Source organism: Mastacembelus armatus, chromosome 13 (genome assembly GCF_900324485.2).
Source record: "Mastacembelus armatus chromosome 13, fMasArm1.2, whole genome shotgun sequence".
NCBI classification, from domain to species: Eukaryota; Metazoa; Chordata; class Actinopteri; order Synbranchiformes; family Mastacembelidae; genus Mastacembelus; species Mastacembelus armatus.
In genome coordinates, this window is record NC_046645.1 from 17,677,722 (window position 1) to 17,699,285 (window position 21,564).

The 21,564-nt window shown below is 40.9% G+C and overlaps 1 protein-coding gene across 1 annotated transcript; it reads right to left on the bottom strand.

Moving 5' to 3' along the window:
- Window positions 1-3,336: 3,336 nt before the first annotated feature.
- phf12b (PHD finger protein 12b) lies at window positions 3,337-20,949 on the bottom strand. Its single transcript, XM_026296538.1, has 16 exons — window positions 20,271-20,949; window positions 19,766-19,947; window positions 17,426-17,498; window positions 16,830-17,286; window positions 16,450-16,570; window positions 16,225-16,357; window positions 15,942-16,106; window positions 15,280-15,423; window positions 10,255-10,999; window positions 10,069-10,173; window positions 9,663-9,809; window positions 9,452-9,547; window positions 9,188-9,270; window positions 7,723-7,861; window positions 4,072-4,544; window positions 3,337-4,035 (listed from the first exon to the last, which is right to left on the bottom strand). The coding sequence occupies exons 1-15, from the start codon at window positions 20,334-20,336 to the stop codon at window positions 4,084-4,086; spliced, it is 3,117 nt and encodes a 1,038-aa protein (XP_026152323.1). The 5' UTR covers window positions 20,337-20,949; the 3' UTR covers window positions 3,337-4,035; window positions 4,072-4,083.
- Window positions 20,950-21,564: the final 615 nt, after the last annotated feature.

The following is a 21,564-nucleotide window of genomic DNA, read 5'->3' on the forward strand; positions in this document are numbered from 1 at the left end:
AAAAATACAACAAAATCTAAAATTAAAAGATTGAATGCATTTTTGACGGGCTTCCCAGTTCTTTTTTTATTTCAGATTCTAGTAAAACATTTATCAAGTTATGATTAGAACCAGGTGCTCAAAGTGGTGTAGCACTTTACAAAAACAAAAACAAAACCCGACGAATCCCTTATGGACAAGCACCTGGCAACAGTGGAGAGGAAAAACTCTCTTTAATGGAAGAAACCTCCAGCAGAACCAGGCTCAGTCTGGGCGGCCATCTGCCTCGACCGGGTGTGGTGAGTGGATAGAGGAGAGAGAAAAGAACAGCAACAATAAAACATGTCTCAGTAGAGCTGAGAGGCATGGCAGAGTTGGTGGTGATTGTCCGACATCTTTCACATTAATACTCACAGTCATTTGATCCTAGTTTTATAGGATATCAGTCTCTAATCTGAGTGAGAGTTCTCCAATTCAGTGACTGTGTAAAGTAACATAAATGATGCCAGTCATGCCTTTAAAAAAATGTATTCAACTGTATACATGGCAGATAAAACAGAGAGAGAATTGAACAAAGAAACTAGATGAATTAATAAATTAAAACAGTGTAACAGTATAAAAGTGCAGCGCCCTGTGCTCCTGCCCCTGTGCTGCTCAAAACCCTACCAGAGATGCAGGTTCCTAGCCTGATGAACTGTGGCCTTTCTGTTACGTAATCTGTGGTCCAGGAAACAAAAAAAAAACAAAACAAGAGTGGTCCACCCCTATCCATTTGAGCTTGTCTCTAAGGATGATGTTTCTAGTTGGGGAACTCCCACATATGTTTCACATGTGTAACATTTTCCACACAGAACCTGATGCAGCCTAACATGGCTTCTGTGTGTTCAGACAAGTCCTGGTGTCTAAAAAGAACCCACTCTGTGTGTGAAAAACAGTCCTGTAATTGATGGAGTGTGTCTGATGGCCATACTGTAATGGATTTTACTAGTGGGGGAGTTTTCTTTCTCAGAGAGGTGTTAGAGGTGGCCTAAGTTTGCCCTATTAAAGTCTCCAGCTATAATGTGAACTCTGTCAGGATAAGCCCACTGTTGAGTGTCAATAGCGTTGAATAGCACAGAGAGATGCTGTTTATTGAGTATAGTTCCGCCTTTAACACCATCATCCCGGACATCCTTGTCAGCAAGCTACCCATTCTTGGTCTCCCCACACACACCTGCTCTTGGATCGGCAACTTCCTCACTAACCACTCACAGACTGTAAAATTTGGCCCTCACCTCTCTTTCACACGTACACTCAATATAGGTTCCCCACAAGGGTGTGTGCTCAGCCCACTGCTTTACTGCCTTTACAGACTGTAGCCCTGCCCATCTGAGCAACTCTGTCATCAAATTTGCAGATGATACAACCATGGTGGGATTAATATCAGCAGGAGATGAGGCTGCATACAGGGATGAGGTCCTGAAGTTAACAGCGTGGTGTTCAGCTAATAAATTCGATCCTGAACACCACAAAAACAAAAGAAATCACCCTGGACTTCAGGAAGCATAGAGTCAATCAAAGTTTATTCCTAATTAGGGTCATGGGGGGTCTGCTGCAGCCTATCCCAGCTCTCTTTGGGTAAAAGGCAGGGGTACACCCTGGACAGGCATTATCCTCCTGTCTGCAAATTTAACAACTGGCAGTTTTCATGTGCTGCACAATAATAAGCAGTGTACAAGGTAAAAATGGTGGTGAATCTTGTCACACAACCTCTTGGTTTACTTTACCATACTATGACCTGTTTGCCAAAAAGTGGGGGAAAAAAAAGCCTGGCACATGCAAACAACAGTTAATGTCATTATGTTAAGGATGCAGATGATTACCTTTACAGCTGGAACATATGTGAAGAGCGAAGTGTCATTACATTTTTCTATTCTTTTTATTCAATTCCAGTTTGAAATTTACAATGTAAATGTGTTTCAGTTTTTAGGTCATAGACTAAACCAGAACTGGATCAGTGTGTTGAAAACAGAACATGGTAGAGGATAGAGGAGAGTAGTTTTTGGCCTTCATGTATTTCGTTTCTTATTCATGTAGTTGGCTGGTTGCCATTTTTGTTTTGATTCTGAATCAAAGTTGTAACTTTGGAAACAAATTAACTAGACTGGTGATTCTAGACAACATTGTTCTTTAGAACAGCATATGAATCAATGGTAACCAATGTTTCTATTAACCATACACCACAACCATACTAATACACGTATAAGGAGCACAAAGTTGGGCCAAGGTGAGGGTATGTGTGTAAAACATAATAGTATCAATGACACTCAAAACAAAACTTCGCGTGTAGTATCAATACTTTGGATATAGTTCAGCCCTAGTTTTAACTGAGACATACACTTCACATACATGAAGCATAGTTGCAGACTGCTATCAAGTGGGAGTGCTAGTGCTCAGAATAAATGTATGTTCCAGAGAAGTGATGTCACTGGTGTTCTCCAGCACCTGCCCATTTTACCACTACTATGGGTTGTGAGTTGTCCAGGGTGTACCACTCCTCTTGGCTGGGGTGGCTTCAGCCCTCCCTGAAATAACTCTGTACCATTGGTAATGAAGATGGATGAATGGATGCAAGTGGGCTCCATAATGCAAACATCTGCAAAGACAATGCTGAGCTTGCTGAGCTCCACATACTTGTGTGAGCAGATATGTGCCATAAACTATGCGCTAAAAATGAAAAACCTTTTGGCTTACTAGCCCAAATAAGCAATATTAAATTAAGAGTGCAGATTAACTGATCCCTTCTGATATACATTTATGTTATGTACCTCTACCACTGGTCTAAAATCATACCAGCTGTAAGAAATGAAGTTCATTTCTCAGTTTAAGTTTTCAGCATGTTAACTGTCTCATGGTTATAACAATGCCCTTGCACTAAAGGCCATGTATTAAGGTGGTGAATAGGATATTATTCAATATACCAGTGCAAAATTATTAGATTTACTTTCCTGTTTTTATTATATTTTTATTGTTAATAACTTGTTAATTATTACTCATTTTTTTTAAATCATGTGCCATACACTTTGCTGCTGTGACTCTGAATTTCCCCACTGTGGGAAAATAAAGGTTCATCTCATTTTGTCTTTTTTTGTACACCTGTTCATACCTTAGATGTCATTTGAACCAAATAAAATTCTTACACGATTAAAAAAAAAAAAAGTTTTATATGTGACTTTGTACTTCAAAAGTAGGGCAGGAGACACTAAAGCATTTTTATATGATAACATATGGCCTCATCTGAATAAAGGCTGGAGCCACCAGAGTTTCAGAGGAATATAAATTAAATGCTTGAAAATAACAGGATACACGTCCACGGAATTTGTTCTTAGAAAATCTTTCTGTATTTACAGGTTTGAACAGACAAGCAGATACTGACAAAGATTGCTTATATACAGAGCAGCACAAGATGTTAAAATGAGTGCTAAAACATTACAGTATTTACAGATGCACTACAGCGGAAATACAGACTAAGAACAAGTTTTATCACAAAACTTCTGGTACTCTACACAGTATCACAAATTCCATGAACTGTACAGTTAAAAACCAAAAAATGGTAAATCTACATGAAACCCAATGTTCCTCCAAATGAGAGGCACTGAATTTTATATATATATATATATATATATATATATATATTTACATTATATATACATATAATAGTGTATAAGCATGTATGTTTTCATACATATGTAGCTACCTGTGGTGCAAAAGCAGCAAACAAAATTAGAATACATGGAATCCTATGGAATACTACAAAATAAAAGTTTTGTGCTAAATGGGCTGACTGACAAAGCAATGTTATACAATTAATAACTAACATACTGGCAAAAGAAAAATTGAGCAAATGTAAATAATGTTGCTCAGTCTGAAGTGAACAGAATGTTACTGTCAGTCACAAAAAAGAAGAGATTGTCAATAATACTTCAAGTTCATGCAAAGGTATAAACCATTTAAAAATGAAAAAATAAGCTTTTCCCTGTTTACCAACCTGCTGTGCAGCTTTCCCTTCATTGTGACTTGGGAGGTGCAAAACAAAAGGAAGGTGGGCAAGACTTCCTGGATAGGTTATGGAACAGAGTTGGGGCGCAGTACGGGCACTTCGTGGGGCAGGACAGTCTCAGTATCTGCCTCATCTTGGCTGGAGGGGCTACTCACGGTGGCAGTGTTGGGTGGTGGTGGCGTGGCAGTAGGGGCAGTGCTGGTAGTGGTGCTGACCGTGCTGCTGCTGCTGCTGGTGGTGCTAATGCAACTTGTGGCAGTCTGCTCCTCTTTAGGGTGCTTACTGGCAAACTCTGTGATGCTGAAAACAAACTGGAGGCAGCCTAGTTTAATGTAGCTGCCGTGATGGAGCAGGGCCGTGCCCTCCCAGCCTGCCCCACTGCCTCCAATCAGGCTGGAACTGCTTGCCTTACAGGTACATGGCAACTTAGGGCCACCCTGTGGCTGGCTGCTCATCACTCCACCAGCAGGCAACAAACCCACCATAGAGCTTGGACCCTCATCCTCATCAGGCTTCTTACTGCGACCTGAACACAGGGAACACAGTGGGAAATGTAGAGATGCAAGGTGCAACATCTGAGTGTTATCACTACAATTTAGAAAGGTGGAAGCCTGCATGCCAAAAGTGCAGAAAAATTCAGGCCTCAAGGCCTTTTTTTTTTAGGCCATTAAAGGGTAAAGGTCAATATGGTAAAATTGTTTTTCTTGAGGAATTCCATTGCTTGAATATAGAAATTATTACAGGATATTAGACAGCTTTGTTTGAAAGAACAAAAAGGAAAACAGACTTCCTGAAAAAAATTAATGGGAAATCAGAGCAATTTTTTTTCTTAAATAGTTCTGGATATGTATTAATAGCTAAGGTGCCTTTCTTTGACCATGACAAATCAGAGATTTAAGGTATAGATCGATTTCAAAAAAAAAAAAAAATTCTGCTTTACGGATATGGAATTTTCCAAAGAAAATAAAGAGATTACCAATAAAATAAAAGTTAACTTTGTATTGAAAGTAAGTCAAAACATTTTTCTTTTCTATAGTGATCATGCTTTGTTTTTAAATTCCTTCCAGAAGGGTACACACAATGGACAGTCACAAAAGAGATTAATTAATCTTTGTTCTGTTTAACAGAAGGTGCACTTGTTGTCAACATGCATACATTCTGATACAAATAAACTGGATGGATGTTATGTAATGTTTTTCAGTGAATTTTCTTATTTGCGATAGGAAATGTCAAAACAAAACAAGTCATGTATTATGCAAATTAATGTCAGTAAATTGGGAGTTTCAAAAAAAAAAAAAAACAAAAAAAAAAACCTTACCCCAAGGAGTTATTTTCTTTGAAAGTTGAAAGCATTTCCCTGTGTTTTTTAGTGCACTTTCTACCCTTGATATTTATACTGTTTAGAGAATGCATCTAGGTTGAGACACTATTCTGTTTTTGATAATTTTTTATCATAGTATATAATATCCGTATAATTGGAAATGCCTTCTCATGAAAACTTTATTCATAGTTAAGTAATTAACCATTACAGTGAAAATAGGACTTCTAGGAAAATGATATCAGTCAATCCAGTTTTGTAAATATAGTGACTTGTTCATTCTATATTTTAGTTCAATGTCAGTGAGAATTGAAGACCTCCAACAGCTTTGAAAATGTCACATGGAATAAAACACCATATTGAGTCTGGACCTTTCAAACATTGTTTTAACCACTTCAACTTAAAGTTGAAAAAGTTAAAATTTATGAAGTCCGGTAGTTCGAGGCCACTTTCATTCTTATGTCCAGAGAGCACTGCATTTTTTAAGTGAAGGTGCTTATTCTTCCATACAAAATTTGTGAACAAGGCATTTATGTCTTTACAAGTTGAATCATGAACACTGAGGGAGAGGGCAGGGTAGACAAATCCTGAAATTATTTTTGCTGTATTCACAAGAGACTGAAATATCTTATTGAAGCCATAAATTCAAATTTGTTTTAGGGGAGACGTTGAGCTGTTGAGGATCCTTGTAGTCCTCACAAATATGGATTCTTAAATATTTTACATATTTTTTAAAAGATAATAGATAACATTTGATCCTCAGTCTGATACAAACGTAAGTTTTAGACCAGATGAAACTGAAAATTGGTCAATTAGGGATATATATAGCATGTTCAGAGTTGTTTGCCCGAACTGATCTGGACAGAAAATCTTTTGGATATTATTATTTATTTGGTTATAACATAAAGCTGTCAATATTTTTATATAGCATTTTGATGGTGGATATAAAATGCTGTCCAAATCCAAAAGTCTGGAATGTTTTAAGTAGTAAATAGTCTTCTACAGTATCAACAGCTTTGTAGAAATCAAGAAATAATATCAAAGCATCAGTTCTAATGTTATTAGTAATTATAGTAATCCAGCAGGTTCTGACCAAGACTTACAGGATATGGCAGTTGGTCATAAACCCTGTTAGTGTTTCATTTATGATCTCATGAAGGCCTGTGGCTCAGGGGGTAGAACAGGTCGACCATAAACCAGAGGGTTGGTGGTTCAATCCTTGGTTCCCCTGGTCCACAGGCCAGACACTGAACCCCAAGTTGTATGGGTGAAGGACAAATACTGTAAAATCGCTATGAGTATACTTGAGTGTAGAAAAGCGCTATACAAGTATAAGACCATTTACCTTTTTAGACATATTAGTTGCATTTCTAAATATACTTATTATATTCTAAATTAGTCTATGAAGAACATAGGCAAGGCTAACAAGCCAATGTGCGTTATGATACTCATTCATCCATGTCAAGTAATGTTAAACAAGCGCGCCAAAATCGGGGTGGGGGGAGATGAAGCTGCGTCTCCTCCTCCTCTCTCAGGTTGCCTGAATGCGAACACATTGTTTCAGCTATATACCTTATTACTTGCACTTTGAAGTCTGCAGTATAGCTCTTTCTTTTGGGTGGCATTTCCACTTGTGTTACACTAGGAGTTAAGAGTTAAGTGTGAACATCAGCGTTTTTACTTTTTAGGCAGTAGAGTATTATCTTCAATTGAGTCAAGAGACTCAACGCTAGTGACTACTCGGCAAAATTACTGTAATATACACATAAGTCACAGGACAAATGAAAAAAAGTGTGACTTTATAGTAAGGAAAATACAATAAGGCCATGGGGTTACTTACTTTTTCTTACCACTCTATGTACACCAAGGTTTACGAAAATGAGATGTTATTTTGTTAAATTCACTTATGTTTGAGATATTTAATATTTTCTTGAACCACAATGTGTCTTTTTGTCTCATGTTTACTTGAACACATTATGTCACTAATCAGCATTGTTATAACAGTTTAACACAAATATTTATTTTTTTATGAATATTTTCCATGAACAAAACCTCTACCATCCTCTTGCCACCACACCTAAAAGAGCTTTCTTGAGGAAACACTGCATTACTCAGGGGCCACCAACCCTGGTCCTCAAGGCCTGCTGTCCTGCTTGTTTCCCAGATATTCCCTGCACTACACACTGCCGGTTACCTGGATCAGGTGTGTTCAGCCAATCAGAAACTGGAAGGGCAGAGATAGTTGGAAAACCAGCAGGACAGTGGGCCTCGAGGACCAGGATTGGTGACCCCTGGCATTACTCATTTGGTTGAAATAGTTGTAATGCATACTTAGACATCAAGACGACTCAAGAAAGCAACTAAATTAAGAATAGGATGTACTCACGGATGATGCCTTGGACTTTGGCCACCAGGCCGCTGGGTGGAGATGGCGAGGCCTTCTCGGAGAAGTCACATGAGTAGATGACATTGTCCACCGTGGTGCCGTGCTCACTGTAGTTCAGCAGCTCATAATGCTTGGTATTCTTATAAAAAATAAATTAATACATTTTTTTAAAAGCATACAGACCATTCATGCCATGTCCAACAACAAAGGGGGGAATTGTGGCACAGTACCCTACGGTGGTTATTGAAAGTTTGTCCTACCTTTAAAATTTATGTGACCTGAAATATTGACAGATTTACACAAAGTCGCAAAAATAGGTAGAGAGAACCCAATTAAGTAAATGAGATAAAAAAAAATTTAAAAAAAACATACTTTTGCTTTTACTTATTGCAGTAAATGATCGAACGATACATCTTTGGGTGAAAAATGTACGTGAACATTAATATCTGATATGACCCCATGTGCAGCAATAACTGCAACCATACAGTTCTAGTAATTACTACATGTCGGCTTGGCGGGAATTTTGGACCATTGCTCCAACCAGAACAGTTTAAACTCTGTGGTGCTTATGGGTTACTTTACATACACTGCTTGCTTCAGGTTCACTACATTTCATTTCAATAGGATTAAGGTCATGACTTTCATGTGGCCATTCCAAAACAATAACTTTATTCTTTATCCCATTTTTCAGTAGAATGACTTAGGTGTTTAGGGTTGTTGTCTTGCTGCATGCACTCTCTTGAGATTCAGTTAATGGATAGATGACATTTTCCATTGCAAATTGATGATATAATTCAGAATGATTCAGTGATTGCAAGCTGACCTGGCCCAGATGCAGCAAAAAAAAAAAAAAAAAGACCCAAAGCATGATACAACCACAACCATCTTTAATTGATGGCATACGGTTCTTATGTTAGAATGCAGCTTTTCTTTTTTCCAAGCAAAATGCACTTGTTTAAGCTAGAAGGTTCTATTTCAGTCTCCTATGTCCATTGTCCCAGTAGCCTTTTAGTTTGCCCATGTGATCTTTAGCAAAGTGTAGATGCTTGTTTTTGAAGAGTAATGCCTTTCTCTTTGCATCCCTGCCATGTACACCAGTTTTTCATTGTTCTCCTGAGAACTGACTCATGAACATTAACCAATGTAAGGCAGGCCTTTAGTTGCTTAGGCGTTACCTTGAGTTCTTTTGCGATTTCTCAGACTATTACACAACTCACTTTTGGAGTGATCTTTGTTGATTGACCACAGCTGGGGAGAGTAACATTGGTGTTCAGTCTCCTCAATATGTACATAATCTGTCTGGCTGTGGATTGGTGGACTCCAAAACTCATTAGTGAAGGTTTTGTAATCTTTTCCAACATTGTTTAATCCTAATTGCTTTTTCTTTGTTTCTAGAACATTTTTAAGGTTTGACAAATTTTCAATCACCACTGTTTCATTTAAGCAGTGTAGCAAAAGCCCATACCTCATCATAGAAAATACAGGCATGTTTTCCTGATATGTAGTTGCAATGACCATAGTTTGTAAGGCACACATCCATGTCAGCACCTTTTACAAAAACAAAACAAAACACAAAAAACATTAGAAAGATAGTGATTTGAAGTTAGCTTACCTTAAAAGCTTTTGCGCAACACTACACCACCAGGTTACATTGAAATAAAATTGCAGCACACAGTGCACAAATAATAGTTGGGTGAATGCTATTAGAAGTCACTGGGACATGTCTTACCAGATCCTATATATAATGTCCTATAGCACATGCTGACAGCATCTCCTTTTCCTGTCAAAGGGTAGAAGACAGCTCGAGCCTGCACCTTCTTCTGACCTGGTAGCAAGACATCCAGGTTACAAACTTAAATTCTCAGAAAACATATTAATCAAATGTTTAACACAAAAAAATTTGGAGGTTAGAAAAACAGATTGAACAGCCAGTGTCTTACTGTCCGTGTGTAGTGATGGGTTTTTTGGGGCACTACTCGTGGCTGGGGGAGGCAGAGTGCTAGGTGCTTTAGGGGGGAAGAGTTGCTGGATCCTCTGCCAGGCCAGGAGCTTGATCATCTCTGCGTCCAGTCTGTCCAGCTCGATCCCTTCAAATGTACACAGAAAAGGTAGCTATATTTGTTGTCTTCATCACAGAGACATTTCTGCAAAATGGTTTAATATTGGCGGGGGTCGATGGGGGTGGCCGCCCAAACTGAGCCTAGTTCTGCTGGAGGTTTCTTCCGTTAAAGGGAGTTTTTCCTCTCCACTGCTTGCTCATAAGGGATTTGTTGGGTTTTTTCTTTTTTGTGAAATGCCTCGAGACTATTGAATTGTGATATCTCATTATTGAGTAACCACACTTACCTCCATCGTCATCCTTTCCAGCTTTCATGTAGCCTGACAGACCTGTGATGGAGGACAGTGTACCAGGAGGCAGTGAACAAATCAGTCCAGACCCAGCCTTTATATCTATGGAGGAAATATGCAGGAAGAATGTGGTCAATGATTGATGTGTATTTCTTCATAATACCATCTGGGAATGTTGTTTACCTGGAGAAGGTGATGATATTCCCAGCTTAGCTGAGTCATGCTCCTGGTTGCCTTTATGTGGTGTGTCCGAGTAGACACTGCTGGTGACAGAGTAGGAGGGTTTTTCATCACTGGTCATACACTCCTCTTGGAGCTCTATCTGGGTCCTGTGGTTCTGCTGGCTACCATGGGGCCATATTGTCTTGTCGTTTGGGCAGCTTTCCTCAGCGCAGGCTTCTGTAGTGCTTTCAGGCTCCTTTTTAACAGTTTCTACACCTATGTGGTTCACCAGACCAGAGGTAGGACATGAGTCTATGGGTGATGTACTGGACTTCACACTGTGCTGCAGCTCAGCCTGCCTGCAGGAGTCCTGGGTACTGTTACACACTACAGTTCCATTGGCTTTGACAAGCTGACACTCTTCTGCTAGAAATCCACTGGGTATCCTACAGTTCTGACATGGTGTCATGTTGCATTTATAAACACCCAGCTCAGCTTGCGTGTCCCTTGAAAAAGAGGCACCCTGGGGGTCATCAGGTTTACTGCAGGGTTTAGAGCATGTGTCGGGGGAGGAAGTCCTTCCTAAAGATGCCTGAATTTTCACGTCCTCTGATCTTACAGAAGTTTTTGTACCAGCTCTCTGCTCAGACTCCCACTCTGTTGACAGTGCTGCTGATGACTGGGTGGCTGCTGTGGATGACGCATTCTGCGTAATGGACAGATGTCGCATGATGCTGCACTGGAGGGCGATGACATCCTGAAGCCACTGTTCAACACAAAAGAACCATGTTTTATTACATAAGAAACAATCATCAATCCTTTTTAGCAGCACTCTATCAACTGAAGGTATTAATACCACATTTAAAAAAGAAAAATCCATCCATCCATCCTCCTCTGCTTATCCGGGGACAGGTCATGGGGGCAGTGGTGTAAGCAAAGGTGCCCAGACCTCCCTATCCCCAGACACTTCCACCAGCTCTTCCAGGGAGACGCTGAGGCATTCCCAGGCCAGGCGGGAGATATAATCCCTCCAGCATGTTCTGTGTCTTCCCTAAGGTCTCATCCCATGCCATGCCCAGAACAACTACCCAGGAAGGTGTCCAGGAGGCATCTGAGACAGATGCCCAACCACCTCAACTGATGTGGAGTAGCAGCAGCTATTCACTGAGCCCCTCCCAAACATCACCTCACCCTAGGTGAGTAATCCTGAACCATCCCTTAGTTATGCTGCTATTGGCCTAGACTGCCCGAGGACCATCGGTGCACTGACTTCCCCTAACCTACCCTAACCTAACCTACCCTAACCATAACTTGCTGGACGACTAAGAATCTTCACAGACATATTTCAGCACATTTTGGGAGAAAAACCCTGAAGCTGGTGCGGGAATATGAAAGGGCAGCCAGGAAATTGGCAGATTACAAAAATCACTTACGCTTCAACCTCAGATGCAGACAACAGAGCATCTTCCCAACTAGCCTATGCCTGCGGTCCACAGTCAAGAGTCACAGAGCCCACAAGATCCTTCAGAAGGCACAAGAACAACTTCTAAATGAAAGGATTCGGCAGATCCACTTCACAATTGACACCTTAAAACAAACCACAGACCACCTTCTCCAAGAACTTTCCTTGACCCTGCCCAAACCTGCCTGGGATGCAGGCATACACTCTGTCCAGCAAGCACAGCTGGCTCAACATCAGAAAGGCAAAGAGAGAAAGAGCAAGAAGTTTGACACCCTCCTCTGTCACAGGGAGACAAAAAAGAAGCCACTGGAAAGATAACTAATAAAAATGGGACAACCACAGAGGCCACAACGGACAAATGGGTTAAGAACCTTTCAGACAGGGAACTCTCACAAGCAGAGAGATGTTTTAGCCAAGGGACTTAATTTTGCAGTCACGCCTAAACATATTCCTGTTGTGGATTTTATTACAGCCATAGAATCTTCCATTTGCAACAACAGCCTATCTAACACAGAAGCAGAGGAACTCCAGTTAAAAGTCACTGCAGTACTCTCCGGTTCTAAGCCACCACAACCCAACCCCACCATCCAGGAGAGCAGGGCCCTGTCATCCCTGTCTAAGGATGAGACTATTACCATCTCGCCGGCAGACAAAGGGAGATACACAGTGGTTTTAAACAAACAGACTATCATGAAAACGTAACCACTCTCTTGGAAGACCAACAGACCTACGGAGAGCTAAGAAGGGACCCCACCAGCACCTACTAGAAAAATGTGATTGACTGTTTAAAACAACTGGAAAAGAACAATGCCATTGACAGGACCACCTACTACAGGCTGTATCCAGGGGAGACCACTCCTTGTCTGTATGGGCTCCCTAAGATACACAAAGAAGGAGCGCCCCTCAGGCCCATTGTCAGCAGCATAAACTCAGTAACATATAACATTGCCAAACACCTTTCCATCATCTTAGCACCACTGGTAGGTCACACAGACCACCACATCTGGAATTCAGAGGAATTTGCCTCCAAAGTCAGATATCTAAAATTGGATAGAAATGAAACTATGGTATGCTTTGATGTTACATCCCTCTTCACCAGCATCCCCACCACCGATGCTTTAACATCCGTTAGGAGAAGACTAAAAGAGGACAGCATTCTCTCTACCAGGAGCAGCCTCAACGCAGACCAAATATGCCTGCTACTGGACCATTGACTGAACACCAAATACTTCTCATACAGAGGTGAATTTTACAGACAGAAACATAGATGTGCCATGGGCTCCCCTGTGTCACCTACTGTTGTCAATATGTACATGGAAGAAGTGGAGAAGAAAGCTCTCAACTCCTTCACAGGAATAGCACCAACCCGTTGGTTCAGATATGTGGATGACACCTGGGTAAAAATCAAAACCCAGGAAGTTCAAGCTTTCACAGATCACATCAATGCAGTAGACGCAAACATCAAATTCGCCAGAGGACACTAAAGAGAACAGGTTGGCCTTTTTGGACTGAAGTCATCATCGGGTCTGATGGTAACCTAGAGATAGAAGTATACAGGAAACCCACACACACAGACCAATACCTTCTTTTTGACTCCCATCACCCACTGCAACACAAACTAGGAGTCATCAGGACTTTACACCACAGAGAAAATAATATCTCTGCCTCTATGAAGGTCAAGAGAAAGGAGGTCACACACTTGAAGACTGCCCTCTAAACCTGTGGCTACCCCAAGCAGACCTTTAACAAGGCAACATCCACATCAGGCAGAAAAACAAGAGACATGGTTGAACCTCAAGATCCACAGAGGAAAAACCTGGTCATTCCCTGTGTAGCAGGTGTTTCAGAGAGGCTTAAACGGATTTTTGGGAAACATCAAATACCAGTTCACTTCAAACCCACCAACACACTGAGACAGAGACTGGTTCACCCAAAAGAGCAGACACCAAAACAAAAAAGGAGCAATGTAGTGTATGACATCCAGTGTAAAGAAGAATACTCAGAAATCTACATTGGAGAAACCAAACAACCACTCAACAGGAGGATGGCCCAGCACAGGAGGAAGAGCTCCTCAGGACCACAGTCAGCTGTGCACCTCCATTTAAAGGAAACAGGACACTCTTTTGAAGACAGTGATGTACACATTCTGGACAGAGAAGATAGATGTTTGAGAGAGGGGTCAGGGAAGCTATATATGTTCACGTGGAAAATCCCTCCCTTAACTGGGGTGGAGGGCTCAGACATAATCTGTCTTCAATCTACCAGGCTGCCCTTCCATCTGTTCCCAGCAAATTAAGGAACAAATCAAATGTTTCCCAGGGAGGACACAATGAATTAGAATAAAAGCACTTGCAAGATTCTTCAGGTGAACACTAGCAATGTAACAACAGCATTGTTACATAAATAAGTAGACACTATACATGTAAGACCAGGGGTGTTAAATTCCTGTCCCTAAGGGGCCCCTGCCCTACTTGCTTCCCAACTAAAAAGCAAAGTGCTCAGCTGTATTATTTTTAATGTTACATTTGTAGCAGCAAACAGCACAGTGCTTCCAGAGACAGCCAATGTCATCAAAACATGGGTCTGTAGAAAAGAATTTCTATATTTGTCCCACAAGAGTTGACTGGACTTTTGTAAAAGTGGTGCAGTGTGGGCTGTTTGGGAATCTGTGTGCTGTGCCAAGATGTCATGGTTGAGTTCTCCATTTTTTGCCTTAAACAATATTACATAAATTATTTTTTTTGCAATTGAATCATGATTATGTGTAATAATTTTTTTCCCACGAACCCACATGAAGAAACAGTCAGTACATTCCCTTTGCCATAGTGGTCGTGCCTGTTCACATTAGTGTACGTCTACCCAAAATATATTTTAATAAATAGTTATTGGCAGTCTCATGTCTGTTATATCCTTACTGTCATTACAGAGAAAAAATATATCTTGCTTATGTAGATTAGTTTTAATTAGGCTTGACAATGGTAACATTTCAGGCAGCCACATATGAAATGCTCAATATGAATTTTGTGCAGGTACAAAAAAATAAATAAAATTATGCAATTACCATATTTTCCAGGCTATAAGTCGCTTCAGTGTATAACCCGCATTTCTAATTATACTAATTATAGTCTAAATTAGCGTGAAGAAAGCAGGTTAGGTTAGGTAGGGTAGGTTAGACATAACAACAAGCAAAGGTGCTTTATGACATTCATTCATCCATGTCAAGTAAAGTTAAACTCTGCCAATGTCGGGGTGAAACAGCGTGTCCGCCTCATCTCTTGGGTTGCCTGAATGCCGACAGGCACTCCATATTTTGTTTCAGCTGCATACTTTATTACCTGCAGCTTCAAGTGTGCAGTATAGCTCTTTCTTTTGGGTGGCATTTTCACTTGTGTTACACTAGGAGTTATAGTTTAGCTTGAACATAAGTGTTTTTTCGGTTGTACATTTAACTTCAGTTGAATCAAGAGTTCCATCTAATGCTACTGGCTACTCAACATAATTATTGTAAACATACACATAAGTCACTTTGGTGAAAAAAAATTGTGTGATGTTCCTCTTAAAGTAAAGGCTTTTGTTCTGCTTACCTCTTGCTGCTCAGCCTCTGTGGTGAGGTACTTGGATGCCTGATGGTCAGGAACACCGCTGCATACCAGCTCCAACTGACGCAGTCCTGCAGGAAGCAGCATGGGGGGAGGATTCTCGTACTGGGACTTGATGGCATCCGGCACCTGAATCCAAATAATAATTGTTGGAAATAACTCAAGTACTTGAACTTCAGTTTTCTTAAGGACTTGTAAAGTATTTGCATGAACAGACAATCTCACATATTGATTGTCTAGATACCTCATTAAAGTCAGTTAACATCTGAGTATATTCTTGGTAAGTGAAATAAATGAAGTAATATTTCCTGTCAGTTTAAGGTGTTACATTGTCCTATGCACCACAGGAGTGTTTTGGTGCAGTCTTATAAAGTGCCTTTTTTTCTACAGCATAAAATATTTAGTAAGAAGAACCTAAAACAGGATTGACATACAAGGATTTTTTTCTACTGCACGTGACCCCTTGTGAATCAACAACTGCAAATGAATCTATTCTGTGCACATTCAGCCTGTCTTGCCAACTTGGGGATGACTACACAGTATTTAGGATAGTCCTTATAAGCCTAACTTTCACCCCTGGAGAAACACTGAAGAAAGAGTACAATATTTACAGCAGTGGGCTCCAACACAATGAGGCAGACAGCTACCTTGATAGTTTTCTTGTTGTGCTGGTGGCTTGTGCGCCGGACAGGAAGGTTCTTACGATGTACTCTACCCAGGAAGTCCAACTTGACAGCATGCTGCGACATCCTGTCCTGGAACTGGTCGAAAAGCTGACAACGGCTGGACAGGCTCAGGCTCTTCTGATTCAGCTGGGCATCAGACAAACATGTGAAATGAAATATTACTGTTGCGCTCTGTCTGAGATAAAGTAAAAAGGACCCTCACAAGAAAAAAAAGTTTGTTTTGCTCTGATTCAAGACCACTTACCACTAGGTGCTCAACATGGTTTGGACACATCCATTTGCCTGCAGGTAAAGCTGTAAGTGGAGGGTCCAGACAATCCATGTGGAACAAAAGAGGACAATAATCACACTGGATCAGTGGAGCCAACCGGCAACTCCTGTGAGAGAAAATACAAGGAAATGCATGAAACATAAAAATGTTCAGGTCTGGGTGTACATCATGTATATACTTTACTATGGTCATACTAACCTGTTGCATGAAAAGCACACTTTGACTGGTAGAGGGACCAGACCATTGGGATCCAGTTCATGCTGAGGCCTTCTAAATGGCTTCCCTAGGAGCTCTTCCTTTTTCCTCCGTTTACTGCTACCTACAAATCCAAACAAGACAGGACCATTTGTGAAACATTGCAACTCAGTTATTCTTCATGCTATGAAGCAGAGAAAATCTGCTCAAAAAAAAATCTTGCATTGCATCAAAACATTCCTGAAGACTTTACTGACGATTTTTTCCTTGTGTCAGAGTGTTTTAGTGTGCTTTTTTTGCTTGACCATAATATTTAAAGATTAGTTAAAACTATGATGCTACTGAAATTGTGAAAGTTTAGACACTAATTATGACTGACAAACCTGGCAGTGCAGTGGTGCAAGTGAGCTCACTGGGCAGCTGGAACTGTGTAGGGTTTCTTTCCATAGCAGCTGCTATTAACAGCTGAAAAGGTCTTTTGAGTAGACGTGGTGTTGGAGCGGATAGTGTAGCACCCTCAAGCTCTGTACCCTGATCTTCATCCTCGGCCTCTGCTGCCTCCTCCTCCCCATCATTCTGCTCCTCTGAGGGGGTTGGGGTGGATGAAGTGTTGGAAGTTGGTGTCCCAGGACGGCTGCTGGGCCTACTGCTGGTCCTGCGGTCCAGCAGCCGTACTTGGGCCACTCTTAGACCAGGTCCTGCTGCTCCAGCTCCTGGAGGCAGGCCATCCAGCCGCAGAGGGCCAGCACTGAGCTCCAGCTCCACTGCAGGTGACACACAGCGCTTAGACGAGGACTTCTCTGGCAGGCCATTTGTCTGTTCTGACTTCTGCTCTCGCTTCTAAATAGAAAATACAAAAACAAAAACCCTGATTTATTAGCCCATAAGGTTTACAAATACTTTCCTCCACATTTCATGTGAAGCATGAGTGTGGTAGCAGACTGGTTGTCTAATACAGCACCCAAGATCTGCTTCTCACCTTTTTTCGAACATTGCAGCGATGACACATCCATTCTCCTGGGGGAAGCATTTCTTCACTTAGAGGTGGGTTGCTGTATTAAGAAGATAAAACACAATCTTTATTGCCTGGTCAATAAGGAATGAAATTAGTACACATTATCATTTATTATCCATCTATGAAATTGTGATATAAATATAACAATGTTTTCTAGTTTTTTTTTTTTTATTTACCCTTTTTTGCCTACAAGACAAGTCTAACAATAAACTAGAATGTGCATTTCCTGAGGAAAATGCATGTGATTGCTGAAAGCACGCTGTTATTGCCACTTGTAATACATGTGAGATTATATCTCCTCTCAAAAATGTAAAAAGGTGATCTAACATCTTGTCCAACACCACCATGCGCAGTTTGTCCAGATTGGAATTAAAATTATGCTGTGAGAGCAGGTTTGACCGTCAGCCTGAGACAAGAGCTGCTAGAGTAAATGGGACAGAAACGCGAGTACGGCTACAATGGCAAAAACTAGAACTCTTGTGGATTATCTGTCTCGACGATGCAGCAACTTCTGAGATGAGTTTTGTGCTTGTAGAGATAAAACTGAAGCCGCGAGAGTAGTTAAGAGAATCTTTTCTGCTCGGAAAACCAGGCAGTTCTCCACTCTAGTTGCTGATATAGCAGGCTGTTAAACTCAGCAAAACGCTGCGACATAGCTCACTTTAAACTTAAATTAATAAAAAACTATACAAGATATAAGTGTGATTGCTGAAAGGCCTGTTCCTAGACAACAGCATAAAGTGATTGAAATTATATCTGAACATATATTTAAATTTACAATAAAATACATAAAAACAATTCTAACAAGTTTTAACAAACCAATTATCACTCAACTAGTAAATCTAAGCCACTGTCTCCATCTAGTGGACAGATAGTTACATTACAATAACCAGAAAATGTGCAAAGATAAATTTATATCTGTATTATATTTGTACAGACAACTGAAATCTTACAAAAAAAAACAAAAAAAAAACAAAACAGAAAACCTACACAAAACGTGCACACGGATTGAGTAACATATTTTACAAGTATGTGGTTTTCTCATGAATATCTCAATATGGTTACACATATACATATCAACGCTGAAAGGCTAGTCAAGTAGATATTGCAATGACGAGGTGTGAATGGGAGATTAACAAATTTTACCTTGTGTAATGGTCCCTGTAAGATTGCGTATATTAGTGCAGCAACTGTCTCCACAATTTGCATTGAGAAGACAAAAGTACACATGGTGCAGATGGAACCGTTCACAGGCCTGACCATATATGGGTAAAACATGTCTGTTCGGCTGTTACTAGATGACAGTCTGAACTCCGCTCTTCATTCAAATAATGGAGCAAGCAGCTGGTTAACATCACAGTCATACACAGTTACACAGGAGAAATACTTAAATGAACCCATCTCTGTGACATGTCCACAAAAATACTGTCATGCCACTACTTTATTTCAGAAAGTGCCAATACATACTCCTCTTTCCTCAAAGCTTAATTTTAAAAGGTTAGTAAGATGGCGGTGGAATAAAAAAAAAAAAAAAAAGAGCAGGGAGGTCGCCATATTGTAAACAGAGCGAGTGTCGACTCCATTTTTAGCAGCAGCAGCAGCTCCTCTGGCTGCAGCCGCAGTCGGAGGGGAGGACCGACTACAAGTTAATTCTAGCCACTTTCAAAGACAAGGCCACACACGCGTTTCTTTTAGCCACTGTACGTCCTGCTATTTTACTCTCTGTATACTACAAACTCTGCAACTACACCTGAACGACCATCCACGACAGACAAGACATCGTAACATTATATCAAATGCCAAATACCCTAAAAAGTGAGGCACCATGAAGATTTGCTACTTTTAGTCAGGCTAGAGGAAGTTGTTCTCTTCGCTAACCAAACGCCGTTTGATAAAAGCATGGCCGAAAGACGCGGCCAAAACAAGACTTCAAAATGTTGTATTTTATTAGTGTGGTGATGTATTTGGCATACAAATAACGCTAATTCACGACCAGTGTAAATTAAAAGTGTAAATTGTGTGCCTACACTAACGCTATATACTAAAACTTTCCTTTCTCGTTTCAACTGCATGGTGGAATATAGCGTGACTATAGGGGGAACCAGGCACTAAACTGTATGTTTGACCGTAACGTTAGCATGTCATTAAAATAATCAGGTCTTTGTGCAGCAGATATGTGCTGCACATTAACAGCTGATGATAACCGACGATTTCATATCATTTACAACTTTACATTGACGGTATTAGTCATTTTTCACACTTTTTGTGTGTCCTGCCAGTTGTGTTCAAATAACTATGACCTACCAGCACTGGAGGTGGAAGGCTGCAGGACAGTGGTCGCAGCACAGCAAGTCTCCACCCTCCCGGCAACTGTCGCAGGTGTCATGGTTAGTGGCTCTGCCGCTTCTCCGGACGTCTCTCACCAACTTCCGACTCCTCTTCTCTACCTCCTCGGACTTTGGGGGCGCGAGCAATGTTTGGATTTGCTGTAAAAGTTATTGAACTGGTCAGTATGAGACCACGGTTGCCCTGACTGAATGCTTCTCTACAAGGCTTGAAATATGCACCTTTGTGCCCGCTATACCGTTTCATGCAAAATCTAGGGAGAGCACCGCTCACTTCACATATGGCCTCCTTTATCAACCCAAGCTATTGAGTTAGCTAGCAGAGAAATGCTTGACAGTAGACGGTGGTGGTCTGCCGACAACCATAATTATCATACAAACAGAAATAAAAATAATCAAAGCATTTGTATCATTATTAATATTTCACTTAATCACGGCCTTCGAGTAACGTGGAGCAAGCTCACCTCCATTAAGCCCCCAGAGGTATCCAAATCGTACACAATCGTTGGGGTCTCCATTTTGTCCCACATTCATCTAGAGGCAGATGTTTCGAGAGGAATTTGCAATGCAAATGCTGACAGTAATTCCAGCAATAGATGTATTTTTCTAATCGTTTTTGACCTGCGGACGGCTGCCGAAACGATGCTAGCTATCGTTAGCTAGCTAAAGGAGCTAACTACGTCAACCAGTCAAGGTTGTGAAGCTATCGGGTTTACTAGCTCGTGTTGTTGTTCCAAAAAGACAAAAATAAACGATAGTGGTGTAATTAAAACGCGGGCTTTTTAGCACCTCTTTTTAGGTGCTTGTGCTAAGCCTACCTAAAGTATTTTAAATCAGTCGAGTGTTGCTGCTAGCTACAAAATCCATCTGCGGCCTAGCTGGCCAGCCATGATTCTTGTTTCTGCTCCTGCAAAAAGGAGCCTTGTAAATGTGCAAACCCCTCCGCTCCCATTGTCAACAGAAGATACAGCCAAAAAATACAGATGGCGATTCTGCGCGGCGCGTTCCGATGTAGGATTCCCAATAACGTTCAGAATACACAATCCTCAAATCAGGTATGTGCAGATGCAAATTTGGTTGATGTTATTGTTGTGAAAAGGCTGTGCATCTACACTGGTGCTAGCAACATCCTCTACCACTTGGCGCAACCGCGAACCGACGAGCGCGCATGCGCATTTGAACGGTTATGGACGCCCATTTCGGAGTGGTGAGACGGTGTATGATGTCTGTTGTGCTGCTGCTGAGGTACGGGTAGCGTTAGATCCTAAGACCCAGGAGTAAATTCCGGGGTATTTCCTCTTAATAATCTGCACGTCAGCCTCACCTTAACTAACCAGGCGTGTTGTAAGTTACGGTGTTTAACGTGACCTGCACCATACCTTTACTATAAAGAGTTGTCCCCGCTCATTCTTGAGCTAACATCTGACATTGTTGTTGAATTACACTTAAGTTGCTTTGTTGTTGTTTGCTGCTACTGAAACTAATACTGACTGTTAACAATCGTTAGCGATACTGTCAAAGTGTCCGCTATTAGCGCTTAGCGTTACCACTAAAACAGTAATAATGGCTGCTGTGCTGCTCTACAGTTGACTTGATACATACAGTCTCCAACAGTTTTTACTGTTACCATAGTGTTACTGGTCCTAAATGAGCATTTTCAGCGTCGTTGCTAATAGACACCGCTAAGTCTTTAACTAGCAGTATATTGTTGTAGCTGCTAGACAATATACTGACAATATATAGAGCCCTATTAGACTA